This window comes from Psammomys obesus, unplaced genomic scaffold (genome assembly GCF_907164565.1).
Source record: "Psammomys obesus unplaced genomic scaffold, mPsaObe1.curated_primary_1811, whole genome shotgun sequence".
Classification (NCBI taxonomy): Eukaryota; Metazoa; Chordata; class Mammalia; order Rodentia; family Muridae; genus Psammomys; species Psammomys obesus.
Window position 1 is genome coordinate 14,125,246 of NW_026596040.1, and position 27,761 is coordinate 14,153,006.

General features: G+C 42.6%; 1 protein-coding gene, 1 long non-coding RNA gene and 1 pseudogene across 2 annotated transcripts in view; 2 read left to right on the forward strand and 1 right to left on the reverse strand.

The window, feature by feature from the left end:
- LOC129688176 (uncharacterized) overlaps window positions 1–3,032 on the forward strand; it is an 8,625-nt gene extending 5,593 nt beyond the window's left edge. Inside the window, exon 3 of the long non-coding RNA XR_008721867.1 lies at window positions 1,143–3,032. This is a non-coding gene — a long non-coding RNA (uncharacterized LOC129688176). The remainder of the gene's footprint in view (window positions 1–1,142) is intronic.
- Window positions 1–6,253, reverse strand: part of Lox (lysyl oxidase) — a 7,369-nt gene extending 1,116 nt beyond the window's left edge. Inside the window, exons 1-4 of the mRNA XM_055622943.1 lie at window positions 5,387–6,253; window positions 4,919–5,027; window positions 3,593–3,730; window positions 2,023–2,179 (exon numbers count right to left, since the gene is read on the reverse strand). Coding sequence (XP_055478918.1) covers window positions 2,023–2,179; window positions 3,593–3,730; window positions 4,919–5,027; window positions 5,387–5,996 — 1,014 coding nt within the window. The 5' untranslated portion in view covers window positions 5,997–6,253. The remainder of the gene's footprint in view (window positions 1–2,022; window positions 2,180–3,592; window positions 3,731–4,918; window positions 5,028–5,386) is intronic.
- Window positions 6,254–9,635: 3,382 nt separating this feature from the next.
- LOC129688074 (40S ribosomal protein S3a-like) lies at window positions 9,636–10,079 on the forward strand (annotated as a pseudogene).
- Window positions 10,080–27,761: the final 17,682 nt, after the last annotated feature.

The window sequence follows — 27,761 nt, forward strand, 5'->3', positions numbered from 1 at the left end:
TAGATAGATAGATAGATAGATAGATAGATAGATAGATAGATAGATAGATAGATAGATAGATGATAGATGGTGTGTGTGTGTGTATATATATATATGTGTGTGTGTGTATGTGTGTGTGTGTATACATACCACATACCTAAACAATTTTAAACATATAAAATCAGTTCTCACAAAGACGTGAGACAGGTGTGCTGTTCTCCACAGTTTACAGATGTGGAACCTGAGGCATGCTAACTGATTCAGGAGCAAACAGCTGGGGAGTAACCAGGTCGGTTTCAAGATGATATAAACAGGGTCCAGGGAACCATTTCTCAACTACCATGCTCCCTCTCTCAAATAATCAGTGAAAGTTTTGTTGATTCAGAAGGAAGGGTATATGCCTAAGCTTGTCAATGCTGCAGCATTCCATGTGCTAAGACATTCACACCAGCAAGTCAATAGGTGTCTCATAGCTGCCAGGAGAAAGACGCCAAGAATAGATGCTTTTTGCTTTCATGAGGCTGAAGATATTTCCTTCTATTGGGAGCAACAGGTATCTTCTCATTTCCTTATCTCCTCCTGAGAACTTTTAGCTGTTATATCTGCATTCCAATAATCCAAAGTTGATTAAAAGGTATGTGTTACAATCGTTTGAACTCAGCATTGTCATTAGAAATTGTCACTCAAGTTTTCTTGGTGCTTAAGGTCACTTTGGTCAGCAAAGAGAGCAAAATACTCTCAGTGTGCTTTGGCAGTGTGGGTTTGGCTGCAGTTAGATTTGGGAAGAGTGAGAAATTTTGCTGTCCATAACACAGGACGGGAAAACTCAAACTTCCTCTAGTCACATGAGTGAGACCCGTAATTACCTGGATCCCTACATTGATCCACTCTCATTTCTTGTGTTGAGCAGGAAACACAAAAGGAAGAACTTTTGGTTGGGCTGAAATATGCACAAAACCTCACCCAAGTTTTCCCTCTTAGGGTGAGAAGACCAACCTGCATCATTCTCTGACTAGGAAAACACGTGCTCCAGGTCCTCTCGGGGGTGATCACAGAATGGGGAGGCATTCTCTGTATGGGTACTTGCTCACTATGTGGGTGTGCTCCAAAGATGTGTCCTGCCCTTCCCAACCTATGTTAAATATAACTGTTTTTCTTTCTAGCCACTTTGATGAGCTAAGCCGGGAGGAAAGAAAGAAGTCTGGTCACCACATGTGGGTCACTACGACGCTTCCGGCCACAGTCCTGCAATCCGCCCTCCGAGATGGCAGCTGCTGATGTCTCTGTGTCCTGGGTTACATACATTCAGGAGCTACTTGCCAAGAGCTGGGCTGGAGTAAAATTATAGTGTCCTTTTACAGATGAGGGTTTTGGATGGAAATACTGACATAGCTTTTAACTGACACACATTTTCCAAGTCTAAGCCATACAATAGTGCTTAACTCAGCACTATTAAAAGCAAATTCACACAAAGGACATCTGACATTAATTATACTGCAGGTTTAAAATATACACATGTGGAGTAAGAAATGTGTCTTTCCGTTCTTATGCGCATTATTAAAAGTGATGCTGTTTAAAGTGCTTTTAAGAAACTGGCTTCAACTCCTTGTTGTAACTTTAGACACAATTCCATATGAAGCATGAAGGTGGCAAAGACAATGGTTTCCCGGGCAAGAAAAACAGATGCACATTGCCAACACGTTCTTATAGCCAGTTAAAGAGCAAGGAAGGAAGAGAGATGTTGTGAGTCCTTCATGCATATTGAGAAAATGAACTCCTTTTCGCTGTGTTCTGTAGCAAGGATCCGCACCGACCTTCTGTGACCACCAGCAGCGGTTAAACCTACAGCTGGAAACACTTGATAAGCAATTTGCCCCACCCAGCTATTCGCTTTTTCCCAGTGACTTTCCATGTTGATAAGGTAGGCTCAAAAATGAGACCAAGTGTTTAAAAAAGAAGGGTGGGGAGCAAGAAGACATCAGGTTGTTTGCTTCGATTTTCTCTGGATGTCTGCGGGCTCCTGACGCCAGCGTCTCAGCCTACCTGTGTGTGTGCGGTGCAAGCAAAACGCCTGTGGTAGCCATAGTCACAGGATGTGTCCTCCAGACAGAAGCTTGCTTTGTGGCCTTCAGCCACCCTCCTCTGTGTGTTGGCGTCAAGCAGGTCATAGTGGCTGAATTCATCCATGCTGTGGTAATGTCTAATGTTGCACACAAGAAAGACACAGCAATCAGCGGTGCAGAGAAATCAAGGATGGTGAGTGACTTCCTTCCCTCGTAAATTAAATGGGGGTGCGCTCACAACTCAAACAGACCAACTTTATCTTCTTGGTTTTTAATTTTTTTAGATTTATTTATTTTATGCGTGTGAATGTTTTATCTACAAGTTGTATGTGTTCTATGCATGTGCTTGGGACCAAAGGAAGTCAGAAGAGGGCTTTGAATCCCTTAGAAATGGAGATATGAACAGTTATGAGGCGCCCAGTGGGTACTGGGAATCGAACCCAGGTCCTCTGCAAGACTATCAAGTGCTCCTAACACTGAGCCATCTCTCCAGACCATTTTTTTTTCTCTTGAAACAGTGTTTCCCTGTGTAGATCTGGCTGTCCCAGAACTTACCTATAGCCATACTGGCTTGGAACTCAGAAATCTGCCTGCCTTTGCCACCCAAGTGCTAGAACTAAAGGCATGTGCCATAATGCTTAGCTCCCAAGTTTATCTTGAAGAGATAGTCATGCTAGATATTTTTTTTAAGGACACTGCAAGTTTTCAACTTTACTACTTGTTAAAGATAGGGTGTCCTTCATACAGGGTTTTATCTTTGAACATCAAGCATAGACAATCCATTATCTGTGCTTGCAACCTGTGGAGTTTCTGGTGTGTTTCTCTGGCTTCCACTACTGATGTTGGTGATGTGATGATGATTTCAAACAAGAACTTTTCTATGGAGGGCTTGCTATGAGATTCTAAAAACTAGGGTTGCAGCATTCTTTAAACCTCTTTGGATCTGCAAGGGGAAAACAACAGCATGTTTTCCTAACACTATTGTTTAAATAGCACAAACTTTTATTGTAAAATAAAATGTTTCTATTTTAATAGTATAAATTATGTGGCTAAAGTTCACTTTACTTTTCTCTATTCACTGAATAGAAGGCTTAGTTCCTCCTCTTCTCACGTGGGGGAGGGGCTACAATGGGAGAGGGTTTGGGTGTGTCTGTGAGTAGGAGACTCCACCTCAGGATTTCCTGGCACTGAATATTTGAGCACATTACCTGGGCAGTTGATGGCACAATCACATATAACTGAAAACTTAAAGCCTTTAAATTTAGAAAGGATAGGGCAACCACTCTGAGGCTGACAGGGGCCTTTCAAAAGATTGGAAGTAGATTGGGTCCGAAGTCCATCTTTCATTGAGAATGGTCTCTGAACCCTTTAGGTGAAAGATGCTGTGCTTTTATTAAATGCCTTTTAAGGCTAGCCAACTGAAGATGATCTTCTCTATAGCACACGCTTTCACAACACAGGAGTAAATCTCTAGCTTTGGGTAAGACACGAATAAGTCATCTGAAAGATGAAAGAGCATCCCAGAAGTACTGAGAGGCCGGTCCACTTACTGGTGGCAGCTGTGCCACTCCCAGGAATAACGAGGGCGGCTTGGTAAGAAGTCAGACGTCCCTTGGTTTTTCACTCGTTGGGGAAATCGTAGCAGTACCCTGTGATCGTAATCTCTGACATCCGCCCTGTACGCTGAGCTGGGAGTTTAGAAAAGAAACATTAGATCCTGCGAACACGAATGAAGAACAGCTCGCCTAGACACGGTAATGGAATCCCTGCGGTAATGGAATCCCCGCTTCCCCAACTAGCCTCTCAACTCAACGAGCGGCTCTTGAGCTCCTCTCCAGTCCTGGAAGATGAGAAGCATGCTGACTATCTGCTGAACGGGGGAATGAACGACAACAGTAAAAGCCCACAGAGCTTGAAATTAAGATCACATGCCAAAAGGACCCAGAGGTATTTATTAATAACTTGATATATCGAAGATACTTAGTGGAGAAATACTCTAAAATTAGACACCTGGCTTTAGATAGATAACTTTATACTTCACTGCTCTAGAACTGAGGCCGCTTCTTAGTGTCTTGCGGCGTTTTGTGGTGTGGATCATGCAAGACTCGGGGATGTAAGTGAGCTTGAATTTCTTCCCTTAGCCCGACTGTTGTAGAAAAGCCAACGTGGAATAAAGGTTCATATAACCACCTCTGGGACGCTACTATCTCTTTTGTAGGTCTGTGTTGGAAGACCTTTAGGGACCGTTTTCCTTAACATACCACCAGAACCACAAAACGCATCGTGCGCCCTCTGCTGGTGGCCAGGAGCAAAATCGGAGAACCCTTAAATCCAGAATAGCTATTTTATTTTAGGACTGACGGAAAGCAAAACTCTTGCTCATGGTCTTATACCAAAACAACCCAGTTAATCACGGCTTGAAAGAAATGTGGCATGTGCTCTTTCCCCATGGGGAGCGCCACCGTGGCGAATACACCCCTAGACCATTGGAGAATAACGACAAGTTCTTTCTTTACAAGCACCACACCCCACCTTGCTGTGGGTTGTTGAACTTTTCGTCTTATATAAAGTTATCGGAAGTAGTTGGCGCCAATGCCTAAGAGGAATCTTGGGAAAGAACCTGAGACCAAGTCTCCAGAATAAGGGTTTTCTCCCCCGCTAACCCCCATTTGCTTGTCCCACTGAGGCGGTACCCATAAAAAAAAAAAAAATTCCAAATTAACTTTCCATCCAAGTCAGCGTGCCCAGGAGGTCACGTCCCACTTTCCAGCCCTTGCCCCAGTTCCTAGCCCTCGTCTGCTTGGAATAGCAGTTAGAACTAAGTCCCGGGGTGATCCCGCGACCCAAACGGGGAGCCTGGCTGTGGCGCTCCATACCTGGCCAGGCAGTTTTCCTCCGCGGCGCATCTCAGGTTGTACATGGACATCTTCTGCACGTACGTGGATGCCTGGATGTAATAGGGGTCCGGCACCAGGTCCGGGAGACCTAAAGATAAGACAAGCCGATGACCTCTGACACCTAGTGCCAGCCTTGTCACCCTGTGCCTAGCGGGTCTGCGAGGTGGGGACGAGGGTGTGGAAGAACAGGGGACGCCAGGGCTAGGGAGGAAAAGGGGGGAAAGGAGCCGCCCGGAGCCAGGAGCGCGGTTTCCCTCAGATTCCAGAGCTGGCGGGACGGGCTGGAGGGAGGGGGGAGTAGGGGGGTCGAGTCTGCGGGACCGGAGCCCGCTGCCGCGCCCAGGCCGCCACGTCTAGACAGCGCCGACCCGCAGCCAGGATGCCCGGTGCCCCCGTCGTGGCCCCGGGTGTGTGTGTGGGGGGGGGGGGGGGGAGGAGGATGCTCACCGTACTGGAAGTAACCGGTGCCGTACCCGGGTCGGTACCTGCTCCCGGGCCGGGGCCTCTCGTACGTGTCATAGTAGTTGTAGTAGGGGTTGTCGTCGGAGTACTTGTAGGGGTTGTAGGGGTCGTCGCCCACCATGCGGTCGACGTGGCTGGGCGGCCTCAGATTGCTGGGCTGCGCGGGCTGCGGCGACGCTGTCCGGTTCGCCGCGCGCCGCGGGGCTCCGTCGCGAGCCCCCGACGGCGACGAGGAGGCAGCCTGGAGCCAGCGGCGGGCGACCCCCGACGGGCCGGAGGTCCGGGAGCGCCCGGGGCCGGTGCGGTTGTCGCGCAGCAGCAGGATGGGTGTGCGCGGCTGCGCGGCGGCGGCGGCGGCGGCGGCGTCGCCGTCCGGTCGCGGGGCCGCGGCGCCCGGCTCCCGGCGCCGCTGCGGCTGGTACTGCGCCCCCAGGCTCAGCAGGCTGAACACCTGCCCGTTGTTCTCCCACTGGATGGTCTGGCGCCAGGGGCCCGGGGCGGCGGCGGGCGGCTCGCGCGGGGCCTGCGGGGCGCAGCGGAGGAGGGGGCAGAGCTGCAGCGGCCCCAGGAGGAGCACGGTCCAGGCGAAGCGCATGGCTCTCCCGGCTTGCCCCTTCTTCTCCAGGACGGCGGCGTAGCTCGGAGGAAATGAAGACGGGGGCTCAGATCCCGAGAAGGAGGGAGGCTCCTTGGAGCAGGGAGGAGGGCGAGGTGCGGGAACGGGTCTCGGGGAGTCGTGCCAAGGGCGGGTAGCAGACCCTGCCCCCCCCAGCCCGCTCGGCCGTCGGACGTGGCACCGTCTGTCCTTCTTCTCCCCTTTCCCAGTCCTGGAAGGCGACGGGGGAGCGGCGCACCGCGGTCCAGGAGAGCGCACAGTGTCTGGAGTAAAAGAAGGGGGAGAGGTTTTAAACTTTCTGACAAGTTTGCAGTTACACAAGCCGTCCTGGCCCCGCTGCCCCTCCGCTATTTGTTCACGTAATGCGATTGGAAACGTGCAAGGCGGACAGCTCCACCACTCTGCCCCTCCCTTCCCTCCCCGCCCCCCACCCCTCCTCCCCAGACACGTTGCACAGGGAGAGTTAAGGGGAAAGAACAAAACGGAACACACATCCTGAGACACACTCGACTTAATCTGGGCCGAACATGCAGGAATTTCAAAAGACTCAGACAGACGGAGGCAGCCAGGCCGTGGGCCCAAGCCAAAATATGCACGAAGAAAAATGCTATTAGGTCACCAGCCCTGGAGAGGCGGGAAGTCAGGAGGTGGGGAGAGCAGTGGGGGCCAAAGCTGGTGTGTTGGGATGGGGGAGGCTGTGACTAACGCTTATCCTTAAAGGAGTTAACCAGACAGATTTCCCAACGCACACTCACCCCGCTTTTATGGGAAGCGCCCTCAGCAAATAAACCCCAGGATATCAAATTTTGTTTTTCTGGCTGTAGGTAATAGAAGAAATGGGTTACAAATCTGTTTCCTATAGTGAGTATTTTAATAACCAAAGTGAAAATTAACAGGGAACAGGGAAAGCTTGCTACGACTCCCTCTTTGTCTAAAAAAAAAAAAAAAAGCCCAATTTGTACTTTAAACTGCAGAGAATCCTTTCATCCCCGCTGTGTATCAGAGAGATAGAAGAAGGGAGAGTGTTCAGAGGCACCTTCAAGTAGCCCTTTTTCTCTGACATCTTGCTCTTTCTCTTCTGGTGTCTAATAAGGAGCTTTGACTTCACATTCTAAAATCAAATTGCCGATATTAAATGTTGAAATTCAACAAAGCATTCAGCAGCTTTTAATTCATCTTCCAATCTAAACAAAGGTGTTGCAAAAGAAGCAGCCTTTGAGTTCAGAGTTGAGTCCCGGGAAGGCAGTGGGTGTGGCCAGGAGAAGGAGTAGGCAGATAATCTGCAACTGGAAAGAGATGCTTCAACGAGCAGTTATTCACATTCCACTCTGGGTATGGGAAGTTCTGGACCGAAGTCAAAGAAAAAATTGCTACTAAGTGGCCCGATTTAAACCACTAGGCAAAACCAGATTTTAGTATCAATTTTAATCACCCCATCGTTGAGGTGTTGTCTAGATACACTTTAATTCTAACCTCTTCGTCTCTGTCTTCCCATAACCGATTACCCCAAGAGGTAGTGCGGTGGACAGCTGCTGCTTTGACCGCTTCGTATCCATTTCCCCTTTCTGTACCTTGGAATACTCTGCTCCGAGCCTCAGCATCCCCAGTAGTGTGGTTGGACTGACAGGGCATTCATGGGACCTCTTCACTTCAAGAACTGGTCATGAGACCTGGGTGTGTCCTAATGAGACTATCTTCCTAGAATCTGAATGTCATGGTAGTCATGTGGCCAAAATATTCCTCTTCCCACTGCTAGAAAAAAAGAGAGGTTTCAGCCCTTGGTCTTTTTCTTCAGATTTTCCAGTGCATTCTTTCCTGGATTAACAGGGTCAGGTTCTGTCTCCTGCCACAGAAGAATCTTGATTGACATAGAGGAGGATGGGGCTGCTTCCTTCATGACACAATTAAACCACGTGACACAGTTTGAGTCAAGTTAGATGGAGCCTGTACCTTCCTCAACACAGAATTTTGCCCACATGTGGCAAATCTATTGCTTTAATAATGAAGATAAACTTTTAAGTACAAATTCACTCATGGCAAGTCAACAGTGAATTCTTTTCAGAATAAAGCCATGTCTAAGATAACACCAGTTGCTATTTTACTGCCTTGCTACAAGGCTTATAATTAACCACTGGGTTTCTCTAGATGTTGTAAGAGAGATAGAGTTAAAAAGGAAAGAGAAAATAAAACAGGTGTATATAACTTAGATGGACAGATAAAATTATAAGGAGAAACAGGAAGAGACTGATTATAATTATCTCTCATCTGAAAAAGGCTCTGTATCTGCCCACAAACAGTTCATCTCCAGAAGAGAAAGGCCGGTACAGTTATTACTCCAGCACAGGTTTCTGAGGGAAAAGCTTTGCTCAGTACAAGAACAAAGTGGCTCCTATGGGGAGGATAGAAAGTTTGTCCTGAATCTCAGTTAACTTGCTTTTGTGTCCAGTTCTAGTATGTGGGGAAGGGGGAAAGGAAAAAAGTGAAGGAGGTGGATAAGGGAATCAGCAGAGGGAGGCGGATACATCTCTATATGTATTTTATTTTCCCTGGTTCTTAGTTCTTGTTAAGGTTTAACAATTAACCCAAATCATTTTCAAATTATTTTTCCAGTTTCAAAATCTCCAATTTTTTGAATTTATTTTATTTTATATGCAGTTTATTTTATTTTCAATTCATTCATTACAATGCTTCATTATGACTGTTATCATTAAATAAATAATTCCTCGAGTTAGACTTCAAAGTATTGGGTACATTTTGTGTCTGTATAAAGTGGAGTTTACAGAAACCGATTTTTACTTTTTAAGTGCTTTCCATCAGTGAAATTCAATTATACATTTATTTGTCTTATAGCATCTCGAAATCACATTCTACTTTGCAGGGCAGGTGATTTGTACAAATGATCACTAAACATTAAGAGTGGGTAAGGGCAGTCATTATCTCCCGGTTTGCTTCTGATTTAGAGCTGTTTCATGAAGAACAGAAATAACTGGTCAGAGCAGTAACCATGTGCTTTGCTTATTTTCTTTATTAAACATACGCACATATACACACACACCAGGGATGGGGAATGTGTAACCCATTGGCACATACTCTAAATGCTGTAAAAGAAAAATGATTTTCATTTTCTTCCTCTTTCATTTCCTCCAAATTTTCTTGCTTAAGACTTAGCTAGTTGGGAGAAACAGAAAGAAAAACATGTGGCTGCCACATGGAGGACAATAGAAAGTGCCACCCTGGGGTGAGACCAGCTAGCCATGCACTGTGCTCTTTTCTCGGTGGCAAAAACACAGTTTTCAAAATTAGACCCGTTTCTTCCCACTCACCACTGAGGTTAATAAAAATAGTACTAGTAACGGTTGTTACAAGGGCAGTCACTGTAGCTGCTTCAAAACGCCTCCACTTCTTTCACTTGTTAAGATGCTTAGCTGATTCCAATTTGAGCCTAGCTATTTGTGGACAGACCAATGGTATATACCATAAAAGAGAGAACCATCCAAATTCTTCTTTTTTTTTCTTTTTTAGCGAAGTTCTATTTCTGCCAAGAAATGAAAATTAGTCCTGCCCTGTTCTCACACAAGTTGCATGCACTTTCACACTTTTGGCTCTCAGAGCAGCGCCATGGCAGTTGGCAAGGACAAGCACCTGGTGAAAGGCAGCAAGAAGGGAGCTAAGAGGAAAGGAGTCGATCCACTTCCCAGGAAAGTTTGGTATGCTATAAAAAGCTCCCACCATGTTCAATATTAGAAACATCGGAAAAACACTGGTCACAAGGACTCCAGGAATCAACATTGCACCTGATGCCCCGAAGGGTTCTGTGGTGGAGGTGAACTTTGATGGAGGTGACCTACGGAATGACAAAAGTTGCAATTAGAAGATTCAGGCTAGTGACTGAGGAAGTTCAGGGCAAAAACTGTCTGACCAACTTCCATGGCATGGCTCCTACCCAGGACTACATGTTTTCCATGGTCAAAAGTGGCAGACCAGACCATGATTCAAGCTGATGTTAATGTCAAGACAACAGATAGTTCTTTGCTTTGTTCTGGCTTGGTTTCACTAAGATAGATAGATAGATAGATAGATAGATAGATAGATAGATAGATAGATAAAAGCAACAAGCAGATATGCAAGCCACCCTGTGTACAGCATCAGAGGTCCTCCAGATCTAGGAGAAGATAATGGAATCACAATGTTGGAAGTGCAGACAAATGACTTGAAGCTTTGACCAGCCCGCAGACAGCAATGGGAAAGACAGAGACAAAACCTGCCAGTCCGTTTACTCTCTTCATGATGCCTTCACTAGAAAAGTAAAGGAAGGAACCCAGGTTTGAATTGAGAAAACTCATGGAACTCCGTGGTGGAGGTGATGAGACAGAGGCTGAAACTGAATGAGGTGATGAATGTGAACTCAGCCCAAGAATCTCTTTAAAATCCACACTTTCAACAGTGACAAATAAAAGGCCCTGTTTGTGAAAGAGAAAGAATGAAAAGTTAAAATGCGGAGTCTCCAGAATTTGCTGGATAACTGTATATTCACAGGATATGGAATTATTCAGAAAGTTAAAACTGAAAAGCGGGACCCCTGGATGATCAGAAACAGAACAGTAACTCTGTAATCAAAGGACTGTATTGTGTGCGCATCAGGTCTCTTGCTTGTGGGCGAGGAGAGATGGCTCAGGGTCAGAACACATGCTGCTCTTCCAGAGAACCCAGATTTCCTTGCACCAGTCAGGATGCTCAGAACCACCTGTCCCTCCCACTCCGGGGAGTTGACTCTCTCTTCTGGCTGTAGACAACTGCCCGCATTCACACGCACGCACACACACACACACACACACACACACACACAGACACACACACACACACAAATAAATGAAAATGGAAAAGTCTGCAGCTCGGGAAGCACACGTGAATCTTGCTCTTCTGTAAAGTTTATGGCTTGGGTGCGGTATGTCGGTCACCCTGAGGTTTTAGCACATCAAAGGGAATCAGGCGAAGAAAGCGGAAAGTCCAAGCGTGAAAAGACAGCAATAGAGAAAGGAAGCGAATATGACATCTAATTTAAGAGGAGCAAGCCGAGAGTGGAAAGAAGGTATTGAATACACTCTTCAAGGCAATCAGAAAAAGTCACGGAGACGCAGAATCGCAACTTTTTTCAGGTGGAGAAGAAAGAGACCAATGAGTGCAATTGAAAGCTCCACTGTTTACACTCCTCTCCCTTCACCCTTGCTTTTTGCCACAGACCGCTTCCAGGTAGTCACCCAAATATAAAAAGTAGACAGTTGGTACACATTTGTCTGCATGTCAAGACTGGACTGAAAAAGAAAATAAGTAAACAAACTGGCTAGAAATAGCCCAGAAATAATGAATCTTAAATATAGCTGGTTTGGTTACCCATCCACTTGGGCCACCTAAGGAATGAAGAAGTGGAGTTTAAGTCTGGGGAATAGAAAAGTATTTTATTCTGCTGCCTTTGATGGATACCCATATGTGATTAAGTAAAGAATGTTAATCAGTACAGCAAAACAGAAAAAAAAATGGGAAGTGAGATCTTATGAGAGGAGAATGGACCTTTGAAACAGTGAGTCAGCCACAGTAATTTGTTTATATTGACCACAAAAATAAACTGTCAGCCAGTTGGCAAAACCGCTCCTAAGTGATGTCCAAGTAATTCGATTAGGCCAGTTGACAGTCCAGTGATAATGAAAGGGCAATTGTAGGTGCTGTGGAGTGTGTGAGGGTTACGAAAGGAGAGGGCATGTGTGAGGGCTGTACCCTGGCATCTTTGCCCCTCAACTCTGCATACAGTCTTCCTCACTGCTTGTTACCCTAAAAAGTTCTTTATTCTCACATTATCTAGTCATGATCTTCTGCACTGCAGGAGAGGGAGGCGAATACATCTCTATATGTATTTTAGTTCTCCTGGTTCTTAGTTCTTGTTAAGGTTAAACAATTAACCCAAATCATTTTCAAATTATTTTTCCAGTTTCAAAATCTCAGGCACCTCCATCACTGCTGGTTTCCCCAACAGGCATTTTTTTCTGCTTTAAATTGATCTGTTGTGCACAGCTCTTCTTTTCAGGCAGGAGGAACATGGTGACTAATTTCAAACACTGTTGTACTGGAGAATACAAGGAACTTGTCATGTACGACGATGCTCTAAGAACGTTTGAAAGTGGTCTGTGTGACTGGCATGGAGACAGAGCAGGAAGATTTGATGTGGCTGTCAAAGAGAAAACCTGTGTCCTAATTGTGCTTGAGAGTAACCATGAGGTCTTCCTAGCCTTGCACATTCTGAGGCAAACCCTCAGCCAGCGAAGATCTTTCAAAGAAGGCCAATTAACACTGTAACCGGATGATTGTAAGCATGAGCTTCTCTGGCCTTTACCTATTTTTTCTTCTACATTTCAGTTGTTTTCATGAATCATGGTGACCACTTCTAAAAGGTTCAGGATAAAGCACAAACAAAGCAAAGCTGAAGATCTGGGTCACTCTTCTCGGCTAGTTATGGGAATGAGACTTAACATTTCAACTCACTTTTCAATGCTTTCTATGTATTTTTTGGGATAGTTAATAGCACAAGGGCCTACAGCACAATGGTTTATTAGAAACTACTGAATACATTGATTATAAATTAATTTGAGTGAAAATTTAATTTATACAGACTCAAAGTGATTGTTGCTAACAAAGCTCTGATGCCTGTGTCACTGAGCTGGTGGCCTTTTAATAGAGGAAGGAAATAGCCATAAAACAAGCAATAATAAGAAAACTTAGCAACTCAGTTGTCCACTTAGGAGACTGTACTTATGCTTTCATTAACCTTATTTCTACTTCTTGCCACTTATGAATGCATTGCCCCATTTTATCCTCATAGCAGTCTTGTGACTTGCTTATTTATATTTTCATTTTTATGGAGAAGAAACCAAAACTTTAGAAAGATTAAGCAACATGCTTACTAAATATCGGCAGCACTAACTTCTGAAGCCAGGTCTATGCTGTCATTAGCCACAGTATTAAGTCCTACCATGGGGTGTAGAAAGAAGAGAAACAATTGCTTCTTTCATTTTATTTCTTTTTGTTTAATTGTTGGAAGAAATAAGCTGAGTGATTCACTAAAGGCTCCATGGCAGGGAGATTGTGGCCAGGCCAATTCAATGACAAGACTGGCAGGGACTATCCCTCCCATGGGATTGGGATATGCAAATTGGCTTAAAAGTGACTAAGGGTAGAAAGAACATGGGTGAGGGAGACAGATAGTTCCTGCAATGTGTAACGGTAAGTCCTTGAACAAATTACTTAACTATTCTGAGTCTTGAATTTCTTCACTAAAAATAAAGATAATTAAATGAATCTTGAAAGGTTGTTGCTAGCATGAAATGTTTATAAGTGCATGACAGAGAATCCAGCTCTTATTAGGCGCCAAGCTGAGGGTAATTGGCATCACTGCTTGGCATTAAAATGGTAGAATTTAAATGGAGACAAAGATTCTTTGTGCATAGACAATCGTGTTGAAAGGCATTTTTCATAAACATGGGGAAGGAAGCCATTATTTGTTTTCTTGAATATTTTTGTTCTCTGACAATTTTATATATGTATATTTTGATTTTGGGTAATTCTCAACCATTCAAGATCCCTACTACTTTGATGGTGTATGTGTGTGTGTGTGTGTGTGTGTGTGTGTGTGTGTGTGTCTCACACTCTCTGTGTAGGTGTCCCACTGAGTTTAATTATGGTTGCTTTTATGGGCATGAGTGGTTATCTATGGGAACACTGGCAACTTATCATTGGCTATACCGCTAAAACACCCTCCACTCCCTTAGCACCCACTTTCTAACCACAGACCCCAGTGAGGGCTGAGGCCTGGTGAGCCCCTTCCTCATGGTTGATGAAACAACCTTTGGCCCAGTCTTGGGAAGGCGTTGTATAGATAGCCACAGCTGCGGTGGATATGGTGGCACAATGGCCATGTCCTGTCCAGAAGACATGATTCACAGCCCTTCTCCCAGCCTCTGGCTCATACGTCCTTCTGCCTCCTCCTCTGTGCCCGCTCTGAGATGTGGGGGTGTTAAATAAGTGCCCACTGACAAGTATTGCTGTGTCACTTATGCTCATCACTTTGTCTACTTGTGACTCTCTGCATTCACCTCCGTCCACTACAAAACAAAGTTTTCTGAAGGCAGTTAAGACCAGTCTGTTTTGATACCTGATAAAAAGATTAGGGCACAAGTCATGTCTATAATCCACATAAAATAAGATGCACAATTTTCAAGGATATGACTTGATGAATTTTAGCAATGTGTATGCCAATATATCCACTGCTATAATCAAGACACTGAATAGTGTCATAAACTCCCAGTGAGCTCACTCAATTCCAACCCACTAAGCCACAGCTCTGATTTTTTTTTAAATCCATATTAGTTTTATCTATTCTTGATCTTTTCATGAGTAGAAATCACACAGCAGACCCCTTTGTGTCAGGAGTATGTCTGTAAAATTCATCCATCTTACTGTTCTATCTGCAGCTCATTTGTTTTCTTCACAGCAGTTCATGCTATGAAAATTTTATCATTTGATTCTTTCATAATTTGGTCTATGGATATAGCTGCTGTGAGTATTCTCCTATAAATTATTCTGTGCATGGACTTTCACATCTTTTGGGATCAGCATTCAGAGATAGAATTGCTATATTTTTAGAGAGTTTACGTATTTAACTGTGTCAACCTGTCAAATGTTTTAAGTAGCTCTTTTTATTCTTCCTTAACATCACTCGGGATTCAGTTCCATCCCTTGTATTCCCTTACTAGCATTTTTCATCCATTTAATTATTTTGTGGATGTGGAAGGGGTACAGAAGGGTCACACTGTGTATGCAGAGGTCAGGGAGAAATGTTCAGGGTTTGATTTGAGTTCATCGGGATCTGTGGCAAGTGCTTTTATGTGCTGAGACACCCCTCCAGCTTCCCTTAGTGTCATTTAATCAGAATTTCCTTAATGATTTTGAGGATTGTCAATGTGCTGTTTTACATGTGCTACATGTTCGTGAAGTATCTATACAAATTTACTTCATACTAACCGTAAAAATATTCTGAATGCCCACAAACATTCCCATAGGCCAATCTGATCTAGACCATTCCTTAATTTGAAGTTCCCTAGATGGTTATAGGTTTTGTCAGGTGATATCAGGACAGTACCATATGTGTGCAGATGGATTTCTAGTCCCTGTACTCTGTTTACAAATACGTTTACCTCTTCTTTTATGGAAACCGTACTGCCCTGATTACTGCATCTTACTCTATGTCTTTAAATCATGTAGTGAAAATATTCCAACTTTATTTCTTTTCCAGTACTGTTCTGTTTTAGATCCTCCATATGTACACACACACACACACACACACACACACACACAGAGAGAGAGAGAAAGAGAGAGAGAGAGAGAGAGAATCTGATGATATCTGTTTTTAAAAAGCAACAAGAATTCTGACTGAGACTGACTTGAATCTGAAAAAAAATTGGAAAAACTGTATTTGAGCAATATAAATATGTTAATCCATAAGAACGGCATATTATTTTATTTACTCCGGTCTTCTTAAACTTCTTTGTCATTTTGTGAGTACTTAAAATAAAATGCTTACATTTTTCAAACTAGTATTATTCCTGAGTATTTTATATGTGCAAAAGCTATTGACTTAGTTACTCTTAGGTTGTTGTGATACTTACATCATGACCAGAGCCAGCCTGAGGAGGAAAGAGTTCATTTGCTTTACATATTCACAGTCCATCACTGAGAAAAGACAATGCAGGAACCCAAAGCAGGAACCTGGAGGCAGGAACTAAAGAGGCCATGAGGGAATGCTGCTTACTGGCTTTCTCCCCATGACTCGCTCTCCTTCCCAGAGGTGGCACAGCTCACAGCAGACTAAGCCCTCTCACATCAAGCATTAACTAATAAAATACCTACAGAGTTGACTACAGGTCAATTTGTTAGAGGCATTTTCTCAGCTGAGGTTCCCTGTTCTCAGACGACTATAGCTTATATACTATGTTGACAAAAACATAACCATTCCCTAAAGTTGAGCCCTTGTCAATTTGACACATGAATATAACACTAGTAAACCATAACCTTTCCTTTTTGTTTATTCCCAATATTTCATGTTTCTATTATAACAAAGCATAATGTAACTTTATTTTTTAATTAAAATTTTATTTTTTTAATATTACTTACAGTTTATTAACTTTGTATCTCAGCTGTATCCGTTCCCTCATTCCCTCCCAATCTCACCCTCCCTCCCTCATCTTCTCCCTATCCCTTTCCAAGTCCACTGATAGGGGAGGACCTCCTCCCCTTTCATCTGACCCTGGTTCATCAGGTATCTTCAGGACTGGCTGCAAAGTCCTCCTCTGTGGCCTAGCAGGGCTGCTAGGCCACAGGTGGTGGTGGGGGTCAAAGAACCAGCTATTGAGTTCCTGTCAGAAATAGTCCCTGTTCCCCTTACTAGGAAACCCACTTGGATACTGAGCTTCCATGGGCTACATCCAAGCAGGGGTTCTAGGTTATATCCATACAAGGTCCTTGGTTAGAGATCCAGTCTCACAAAAGACCCCTGTGCCCATATATATTTGATCCTTGTGGAGCTCCTGTCTTCTCCAGGTCATGTCATACTAACTCCCCCTTCTTTAATATGATTCCCTGTACTCTGCCGAAGGTTTGGTTATGAGTCTCAGTATCTGCTTTGATACACTGCTAGGTAGAGACTTTCAGAGGCCCTCAGTGGTAGGTTCCTGTCCTTTTACTTGTTTTCTCCTATACCCAATGTCCACCCCATTTGTCTTTCTAAGTGAGGATTGATCATCTTACCCAGGGTCCTCTTTCTTGTTTATCTTCTTTAGGTGTACAGATTTCAGTATGTTTATCCTATCTTATAGGTCTAGTACCCACTTACAAGTGAGTATATATCATGTGTGTCTTTCTCCTTCTGGGATACCTCACTCAGAATGACCTTTTCTAGATCCTACCATTTGCCTGCAAATTTCATGATTTCCTTGTTTTTAGTTGCTGAGTAGTATTCCATTGTGTAAAAGTGCCACAATTTCTATATCCATTCTTCCATTGATGGACATCTGGGTTGCTTCCAGGTTCTGGCTATTATGAATAAAGCTGCTACAAACATGATTGAGCAAATGTCCTTGTTGTGTACTTGAGCATCTTTTGGGTATATGCCTAGAAGTGGTAAAGCTGGATCTTGAGGAAGCACCGGATTGATTTCCAAAGTGGTTGTACAAGTTTACATTCCCACCAGCAATGGAAGAGGGTTCCCCTTTCTCCACATCCTCTCCAGCATGTGTTGTCACTTGAGTTTTTTATCTTAGCCATTCTGATGGGTGTAAGGTGAAATCTCACGGTCATTTTGATTTGCATCTCTCTGATGGCTAAAGACATTGAGCATCTCTTTAAGTGTTTCTCTGCCATTCTAGATTCCTCTACAGAGAATTCTCTGTTTAGCTCCGTACCCCATTTTTTTAATTGGATTACTTAATTTATTGCTTTTTAACTTCTTTAGTTCTTTATATATTCTGGATATCAGCCAGAATATAATGTATATATATATAATGTAACTTTAAATGTTACAGTTCTTTAAAAACAAAAATCCAAACACTTAAAAAGTTTAGTCTTTCAAAAGTATCCAGTATCTCATTAGAAGTCCAAGGATCTTTAACTGTGGGGTCCTGTAAAATCAACAACAACTGAAATACTTTCTTATTCAAAAGAAGAAGAGAAGGAGGAGGAGGAAGAGGAGAAGGAGAAGGAGAAGGAGAAGGAAAAGGAGAAGGAACCAGGCCTCAGTTCCAATCAAATCAGAAAGCAAAACGAAGCTCTGACAGTGTCAACAATTCAGTTTCCAATGTCTTGTACACTCATTAATGATCTTCTGCATTCTGACAGATGTGACCAGGTTGACAGAGCACTTCTCTGGCTCTGCCATCTGCAATACACAGAACTTGTTTTACAGGCTCAGGTCAGCTCTACTCCATGTCTGCTCTGTCCTCGATGAGTGTCTTAGGATCCCAGTTCTTCCAATATGCTACTACAAGTCTGCCTCGTCACCACTAGCCTCCCCTGGCCTCTCATTAAAGCATCTAATCCAGCTATGAGTCACAAAGCTTCTTCTTTCCATGACCGCTTCAATCCTGGGTCTTCTCTGCAATGGAGGCTGCATCTTCACCGACAACCTATTCTGGCCTCTTACAGTGCTAAGCCTTAACTGCTCTCCATTACCCCTTTAATTTGTGCAACTTTTTATTCTGCTAGCATGGGCTACACAGTGAGTTCTAGTCCAGCTACACAGTTCGACTCTGTCTTTTCTGTTTAAAGACAATCTAGGGGTACTCTACTGCCTTTAAGGTAAAATTTTAATATCCGTATGCTAATCTGATGAAATCTGTTCTTGCCTACATTTTCATGTCCAATTGTGTTTCTATTTTTTCCAAAGCTTTAGGTCCTTTGTGCTGAGGACCCTAATTTTGCCGTTTCACTTACATAAACCATTCCTTCTTTTATTTTGCTAGCCAACTTTGTCTCATTACTTAGTTTAAATGTCAGTTCTTCCTGGAAAAGTTGAACTGCAAGACAACCTTTCTTTAGCAAGTGTGTGTGTGTGTGTGTGTGTGTGTGTGTATCACACTACACTGTTTTGCAAAACTGTCCCCATCTGCAATTGTGTGTTCAATGTATTATATTCCTAGCTAAAGCATGATTTTTATGAGAACTCAGATTTTATTAATAAAGTCACCCAGGCTATTTATCTCCATCTGTCAGAATTATGGCTGTCTTTACATATTATCTGTGTACCAAGTATAGTATCTGTTCTTAATATAGGTTTATAAGCAGTAATCGTAGACTTTCTGGCTTAGCATGGTTTCAGTGAACGTGTATTACACTCTCAGAATTAGTGTGCCAAGCGCAAAGTCCTTTCAGCTGTCTCAGCATGGAAACTTAAGCACTTAATCACTTGGGGAGTGAAATAGACATAATTTAACCAGAATAGCAGAATGAGTGCCTACTCCAGAGAGGTCTGGAACTCAAGCAACTTGAACCTTAATCTTATTAAAATGGCAGGTCTTGGCAGAGGTAAATGGGAAATCTCATCCAATGTTCGATCACACAGATTTGGCTGTAGTTGTGCCCTCATATTTACATATGCCAAAAATCTACGTGTTTTTTAAGGTAAAAGAAGGCAAACAAGATCTTACTTTAGAAAGGTTTTTACGGTAGAACAAGGGTACAGCTTGAAATTGAAATGCCACTTCAATTTCCTCTGTGAATTGAACAACTCTCTAACTGAGCAGGTGGTTCCGTGTGTGTAGGATCCTCGTTATTGCGTGCACCGTATCAGAACAGCGTTTGGAGAATCCCAGCATTTACTGTGTGGTGACCTATGGATGAAAGGAGATAATTTGTGGTGGTCTAATGCTTAAATGTAAGGCCTCCTAGACAGAAAGCATTTGTGGTCATTGAGAAATGGCTCTAAAAATTCTGGGGCCCATTCTGCCATATAGCCATGCTGAGAACACCACCAGCTGCTGTCCACATGGTGACATGCTCATTTATAAAATGGTGGTTGGTTGTTTATTGATCTTTCAAGCAAAGCAGAGAGAAAATTCACAAGTTACCGCCTCACATAGTGTTTACGTTGACAATTGTCTTCTCAACTAAATAAGCATTTTTCCAATTTGTGCTCATTAAGGCATTTCAAAGAAAAACTGAAAGAAACTTCAATAACTAGCTGTAGAAACAAACAAAAAGTTAATTATTGAGACTAGAAAGATGGCTTTGCCCTTGCAGAAGACCTGGGTTGATCCCCAGCACTTACACGGTGGTGCACAACCATTCATGACCCCAGTCCTAGGGGATCTGATGCCATCTTTCTACTTCCATGGACACCAGGCATGTACATGGTACACAGACATACATGTAGGTAAAACATTCATGCAAACAAAATAAATAAACCTAAGAGAGAAGTTTTAAAAAGCTAATTCATGTAATTTTATTATTACTCTGTATCAGTAATTAAAGAAGTAAATGGTGAAAATATTGATGCAACTTATTCATTTCTTTATTAGTAGTGGCTATTATGAAAGTTGACATTACCAAGTTGATGACTAAAAGAAATACTAGATTCTGGATATACTAAGGGATCATCAAATAAAATACTACTTTGATTGAAGAGATCATTCAGTAGCAGTAGTTAAGAGCATCAGTTGCTCTTTCAGAAGACCTGGGTTCAATTCCCAGCACTTACATAGTACCTAACAACTTTCTGTAACTCTAGTTCCAGGGGACCCGATGGCTTCAGGCCTCTTTGGGTAATGAATACACATGGCGCCCAGACATACATGCACACAAAACAACCATCCACATCAAATTTAATATGTATATATAATAGTATCATTTTACTGAAAAGCACTTTAGCTTCATGCCTGGGAAGCTAGGCCATAACACTAATAACAAAAATGGAGGTCTCTTCTAAACATTCAGTGTTTATTTCACCTTAACCAGAGGCTGATACCAAAGATCATTTTTTAAGAGTAGCTATGTGCTAAGTTTGTGCTCTCTATTTTTCCATTATTCTGAGAGAGCTCATGGTTTCTGTTAATAAATTACCTCTGGGTTGATTGGCAGCTTTTTACAGAACTAATGCCCCAGTTGTCTCATCTGAGCCTTAAAGTTACATCTTAGTTACACTTTTGGGACCACTTTTTCGAGATCTGGGAATCGAAAGCATAATGACCTCTAGAAGTAAATACTTTCATACCTTCAAGATCATTACTAAATTATTTTTCAAGGAAAATGGCCCCAACACAAAAGGCAATGGTTTGGGGAAATTACTCACAACCAATGAGATAGTATTGCAACAGACTAAGGCAAAGCACTAGTTTTAAAAATAAAAACCTACCATGGGGGCCTAGGTTTACACAACATGGTCTGAGGATGTCTGTCAAAGAACTCTGAAAAACGTTACTGATGATGTTGAGTGCTAAGCTTGATTTTTAACCCATTCACATGGCTGCTATTTCTTTGATATATTTTCATAACTTATCATCATAACTCCTGAGAGCAAGAACAGTAAACTCTATGTTCTTGCAATATAGTATTTTATTCCTTGTTGAAAATCTTCATGGCTTCAGAACCTAGCTCTCACTGGGAGAGAGCTTGAAATCAAACAAGTTTTAGATATTTCTGATTAAGGCTCCTTGCCACAGAAGATAAATCTGTGGTAGGTGCCTCATGAAGAGCCCAAGAAATGCTATTCTAGGTGTGGTTAGTGAATGACTTGAAGACAGAAAAATGTTCTCTGTAGGTTTAGTGGAATGAAAGACTAAAAAACGCTTTCCTTTCTGTGGTGGAGTTCCTTAGACTATTAGAATGAGTATGTGGCAGGATGCAGGCTCTCTGGGATTCATTTGTCTAGTTCCGAACAGTGAGTAGGTGAAGCCCTACTTAGTATTTCTACAGAAAAAAACCACCAAAATGAGTCATCCTCTAGGGGGCAACAGAATGTGACTCATGCTCAGAATTGCCGGAATCAGGGAGGGATTGATGCTGAAGAATTCTGGAACAATCTGAAATGCAAGAAGACAGTAGGCAAGCGTCCACTGTATTGTTGCCCTTGAGAATATTTAGTGTTTTGTAGTAATGGTAAGTAAGGCTGAGAAGGACAAAAGAACCAAGAGCTGCTCTTCAAGAGCAGCTGAATGGAAGCCAAGCCTCACATCTGGGGCAAAGCTTGAGGAATAAGCAGTAAGGCCAACCCTACTTAACCCTTTGTAGTGGAATTTTTCTCCCCCCATTTCGATTGGGCTTATGTTAAATACAATCCCATATCGAACTCTAGTACCATCTTTTAACGTTCCTCTTCCTGCATTTGCCATACCTGGCATGGGTGGGTAATTTTTGTGAGCTGCTACTGAGTCCCTCAAACTTCAGTGCTTTGAATTACACCATGCTTCCTGGGCTGTGCTGCTGTAGAAAGATTGTCTAGTGGTCCCCAACCCCAACCATCATGTCACAGGAAGAACTCTGCAAACTTTCTCTGTCTCCTTGCTGTAGAAATAAGAATCTTGGTTGAATGGGGTTAAAATTCTCATGATGATGTCTTACCTTCCTGATTTTCTAGGAGAAAATGAGACAGATATAGATATAGCATACTTTCCATGTAGCTGGTAAGAAAATTGCCTGACTCAGGTGAAGAAGAAAAGCTAAAAAGGAAAAAAAAAAAAAGGAGAGTGGTAAGTGTAAGTGTTGGTATAGGTTGTACAAAGACACATGACACATTCCTAATAAAGGTATAAAAATAATCTAGTGGAGACAAAAGGTAACAGAAGGAGTAATATTAATCTTTAAACACCCATAGTTTTTCTTACCTCTCTTTCTTCCCAAGAAGAAAAGTTCTTACTAGCTGGATTTTCCATGAAGACTTTGAATGATGGGATGATAGTTCTGTACAAATTAAAGCACTGGATGAGAATGAACTTGACAGAAAAGGAGAATCATCATAAGCAGTCATAAGCAGTTAGAGTGGCTGGTAGGGGCGCTCTTAAGAAAGCTTTATTTTTAAAATTATGTGTATATATGTGTCTGTGTGCATGTGTGCAGGGTCCCGCAGAGTCTAGAAGAGTGTGTCAGATTCTTGAACTGTAGTTACAGGCTGTTATGAACCATGAAATATGTTTGATGGGAACTGAACTCAGGTCTTCCACAAGAGCATCAGTGTCCTTAATTGCTATCCCATCTCTATAGCCCACAAAGGACATGTTATAGCAAGAAGACAGGTTTGAAAGCAAGAGGATGAAGGAGAAAGGGAGAGAGGAGTCCTTTGAAAGGACTGGGTTAGCTTTCTAAGAGATGAAGAATAAGAAAAGTATGCAGAAAAATAACTGCATGTCATGTGGCTTGTATTCACAGTACGCTATGTAACTTCAGGCATTTTCCCTATCAAGAGACCTGCCAAGGGTCCAATAGTTTCACTATGTGAGAACAGTCCCTTGGGTTCAAGGACCCACTCACATTTAATTATAATTCCATAATATATTGACCTGTCATATAGTTATCCCGACTTAACTGATTTTAGCTCCCTCTTCACTTGAAATGTGAAAATTCACTGTCCCAAGATCAACAAACCTAAAAAGTACATTAGAAATTTATTTTTAAGTCAACAGAAAACCCTAAGCTTTAACATAGTATGAACAAATTTTCTGTCAAGTATGGTAATTGTTTCCTTAGAATGGCTAAGGCTTTGACTCAGTAGCTATAATTCTGGAATGATTATCTGGGTGGAGGCACTAGTCTTTTGGAACACTGGTGATAGTTCAAATCCATATGTTGCAAGAGATTTCTTGATAGATACCCTCAGCTGATCCAAAAAATACAGGGTGTGTTTGGATTAAAACAAAGGCCAAATTCCCTTCACGTTTCATGTTTGCACTCTTTCTTTTAGCCATTTTTCTAGCTTCATTTTTCCTGTTTTAATCACAATGACAATGGTTGTTAAATTATAATTTTAGCATTTACATTCAAGGTTCATACTCAGATCCTGTTAAGAAGTTTGTAAGGGAGTCTGTTACTTAAAAGCACACTTGTCCTGGCCACAACCCTAAACCTATAAGAGATGGGGATAAGTTTAGGAACTAGATGGCCACAGGACTAGAGTTCAACCCAGCAACGTAACAGGCACAGTTCTGAGCCACAGTGCCAAGATCTGGACTTCAAAACTCATCTTTTCTGGGATTTTGAGTTGAAACTGACTTTCTTTACCATGCTTTCAAAGATGTCACTGTGTTTACTGATACATAGAATATGGCATAAGCCAATCAACTACCAGGGGAGATGGGTATTCTAAGATGCAAGAGTCAACTTAGATGTATTTGTATTATTTGTAGTATGTGTGTGTAGTGTGTGTGTGTGTGTGTGTGTGTGTGCACGCACGTGCGTGCGCAGGTGCATGTGCGTGGATGTGTTAAAGAAAGCCAGAGGAAGCTGTTTATCATCTGGAGATGGAGTAAAGGTGTTTGTGAGTGAGCATATGAGGGTGTAAGGAACCAAAGCCATTAATCCTGGTCCTCTGTAAAAGTAGTTGGAACTCTTTTTTAAAATTAATTAATTTATTTATTTATTTATTATTACAATTTATCTTGGCTGTGGCCCCCTCCCTCATCTTCTCCCAGTCCCACTTACTCACCCTCCCTCTTCTCCTCCTATGCCCCTCCCCTAGCCCACTGAGAGGAGAGGTCCTTCTCCCCTTCTATCTGACCCTAGCCTATCAGGTCTCTTAATCACTGAACCAGTTTTCTAAAGCTGAAAAGTTAAATTAAAAAAATTCATTTCTGAATACTTTGTTCTATCTCTAAATTGTTGGTGTGCACAAACCCAGGTGCAAAAAAAAGAGAAATTATTAATAATAAATTTTAACTAAAATTTTGTAGTGTCCATTTGATTTTAAAGTTGATCACAAAAAAATTAGTTTCTCCTCCCCTGCAATTATAATCCATTTGATATTCATGTGACAAATTCTTGTGTTTTTTTTTTTCTTTTCCGACTCAAAACATGAGTATAAGTGGTTTGGAAATAAGCCTTTCCTCATCTTTCTCTGAGTACTCATTAGCTGTCGTAGGAGACTGTACAGATTTTTTAAAAAGATTTATTTATTATTTACGTAACATTTTGCCTGCACATCAGATCTTACTATAGATGGTTTTGAGCCACCATGTGGTTGCTGGGAATTGAACTCTGGACCCTTGAAAGAACAGCGAGTGTTTTTAACCTCTGAGCCAGATCTCCAGCCTGACTGTACAGATTTATTCTGATGTTTGTAGTTATGTTGGCCCATTTGCGAACAGGTCACATATGTCTGGGAGCTCATTCCTTTATTTTCTCCTTGAGCGTATTAAGGCACTTTAGTATTTATTATTTTGGCGAGTATCGTATCAATACAGAATGCCTTCTTTTTCAGCTAATACAATTAAAACATTCAGGCAAATGAAGCAAAATTTAAAGAACTGGTCAAGCAGATATTTGTAATATCTGCAGCATTTAAAATCGGGCCCAAAATTTTTAAGTAGGCACTTTCCAAAAATTCACATTTATTAAAAATCCAAAGATAAGTGACATTTGTTTCAAGCTTGTTCGAATTTTGCCTGGAGATTTTTAGGCAGATGTGGTGCCCATACATCAGCTCCTGAACCACAGGCAAGAAGGGACTGTGAGAACGCTGCATTCTGTTCCTCGTGGGCTTGCCCGAAACTGACGCTCGAGGTCAAGAATCGGGCACTGTAGTCATATCACGCGCACACACCTTGCGAATGAAGTAAGGCAGAGGCTGCTCTTCAGTTTCTGCTGGCATTGCTGATACACTGGAGGAGCTGAGGTTTTCTCTGACGGGGTGCTCTAGGGAGACATGTGGTAGCTCAGGGCATCTAAAGCACAGGGCAAAGCCAAATGCAGATTGACTGGGGAGCCCAGGGATGCATCTTACTAGACTTGGGCTGCAGTTTAACCCACAGAACAAGAGCAATGGTCTCAAAGACAGCTTTCAGATCCCATCCTTTTCTAACTGTGGTCAAAGCAGCAACCTCCTATACTATGAACCAGGATTAAAGAATCTCTCTGTGATTATTCTTGACTATAAGCTGGTTTCATCCAGCCCTCCAGGCCTTTTAGTGTCTCTTATAAGAATCTTATTCTTTGATTCAAATCATTTTTTTTTGTTTAAAATATCTTATTTTCTAGTAATTGAATCCGTATTGACAGCAACGTTTTGAGAGGAGTTGAGGATCCAACTAGTTCACTAAACAATGGGGTGGTAGTAGTCATTGCCAGCAGATGGTGAAACACTTAAACCATTACTAGTATTTACCTGGAATGGAATGCCCATGGAAAATACAGATGGGGTGAAAGGTGCCATGTCACAGTTTACGGATGTGGTGAGCCCATTTAAGTAAAATTTGGAGCCTGATCGTCTGACTTTCTGAGTCATAGCTTAGGTTGAATGTCGGCAGCTCCGGTCTTTTTTTCCATGCCCTGTGACGAGATTCACCTTTTTTTATTTGGTGATCTTTGCTCAGATAGTGCTGATTTCACTTTGTCTTGCCCTACATAGCGCCCTTTCAAACCTCATAAGTAAAATCTTTTTCCAGGTGCCAGAGGGTCACAATTCCAGAGCCACAGCTGGAAAATAAAAATGATTTACTCTTCAAAACACTGGTAGGTTTTCTAAAAGAAGTAAATATGCTATAAAGTATAAGAAATTTTTGTGAGAATCTGTATATTATAGATGCTATCACAGGCCTCACTGTGTGGAAGCATCTTATATCCTAGAAGAATGGAATGGCTCTTGTGTGCGTGTGTGTGTACGTGTGTGTGTGTGTGTGTGTGTGTGTGTGTGTGTGTGTGTGCATGTACGCATGCATTTATTTCAGTAGTGCTGGGATTAAACCCAAAGCCTTACATCTGCTAGGCAAATGTTCTAACACTGGACCACACCACAGTCCATTTAGACTTGAAGATGGTATTTACGAGATGAGTACAAATCAACTCTCTGCATGTATCACTTACTTTTCTATTGCTCTGATGAAACACTGTGGCCAAAAGCAGCTTAGAGAATAAAGAGTTTATTTTGACTTATGGTCCCAGAGAGGTGAGTCCATCGTGGCAGGAAAGCATAGCAGCAGTCAGCGGTACAGCGACCAGAGCAGGAAGCTGAGCGCTCACGTCCTCAACTGCAAGCGTGAAGCACAGAGCTGGAAGTGGTGTGAGGTTTTTAACCAGTGGCTCTCAACTTGTGGGTTACCACCCCAGGGGCTCAAACAACCCTTCCCAGGGCTGTGTATCAGATAACCTGCATACCACCCTTCAATAGAGTTCCTCATGTCATGGTGACCCTCATCCATAAAATTACTTTTGTTGCCACTTCATAACTGTAATTTTGCTACTGTTATGAACCATAATGCAAATATCTGATATGCAGGGTATCTTATATGTGGCCCCTGAGAAAGTGTCATTGAACTCCCAAAGGGGTTGTGAACCACAGGTTGAGAACCGCCGAACTAAAGCATTCCAACAATCGTCGTGAGTGTGAAAATTCACCACACACTGTTACCATCATTTACGAGCTGACTAACAGCAAATGCCCTTCTTTCAGGATATTTATTATCCCGTCTCAGGCTTTCTATTGCTGTAATAAAATACCACGACCAAAAGCAACTCCTTACAACTCTCACTGCTCACTCCATCACAGTGGAAGTGAGGGCAGGAACTCAAGGGAGAGACTAGCGGTAGGAGCTGAATGAGAAGCCATAGCGGACGGAACACTGCTTACTGGCTTGCTCCTCCTGGCTCACTCAGCCGCTTTCTTACACAAGTCACGAGCACCTGCCCAGCGGTGCTACCACTCATAATGGGCTGGGACCTTCCCCATCAACCATGAATCAAAAAATGCCCCACAGGTTTGCCCCGCAGTCCAATCCAATGGGGGCATTTTCTCAAATGAACTCTAGCTTGTGTCAAGTTGCCAAAACCCACCTAACCAAGCAACCTACCAACCACGACAGCAACAACAAAACAACAAAACCAACCAGCTCACATCCTCTTTACAAAGAGGAGGGGTGCACGAATATATCTAGAATTGTAGACAGAAGCGTGAAGTGGCATAGATTATTCATTACAAAAATATATCATGCACACAACACAGCACTGAAA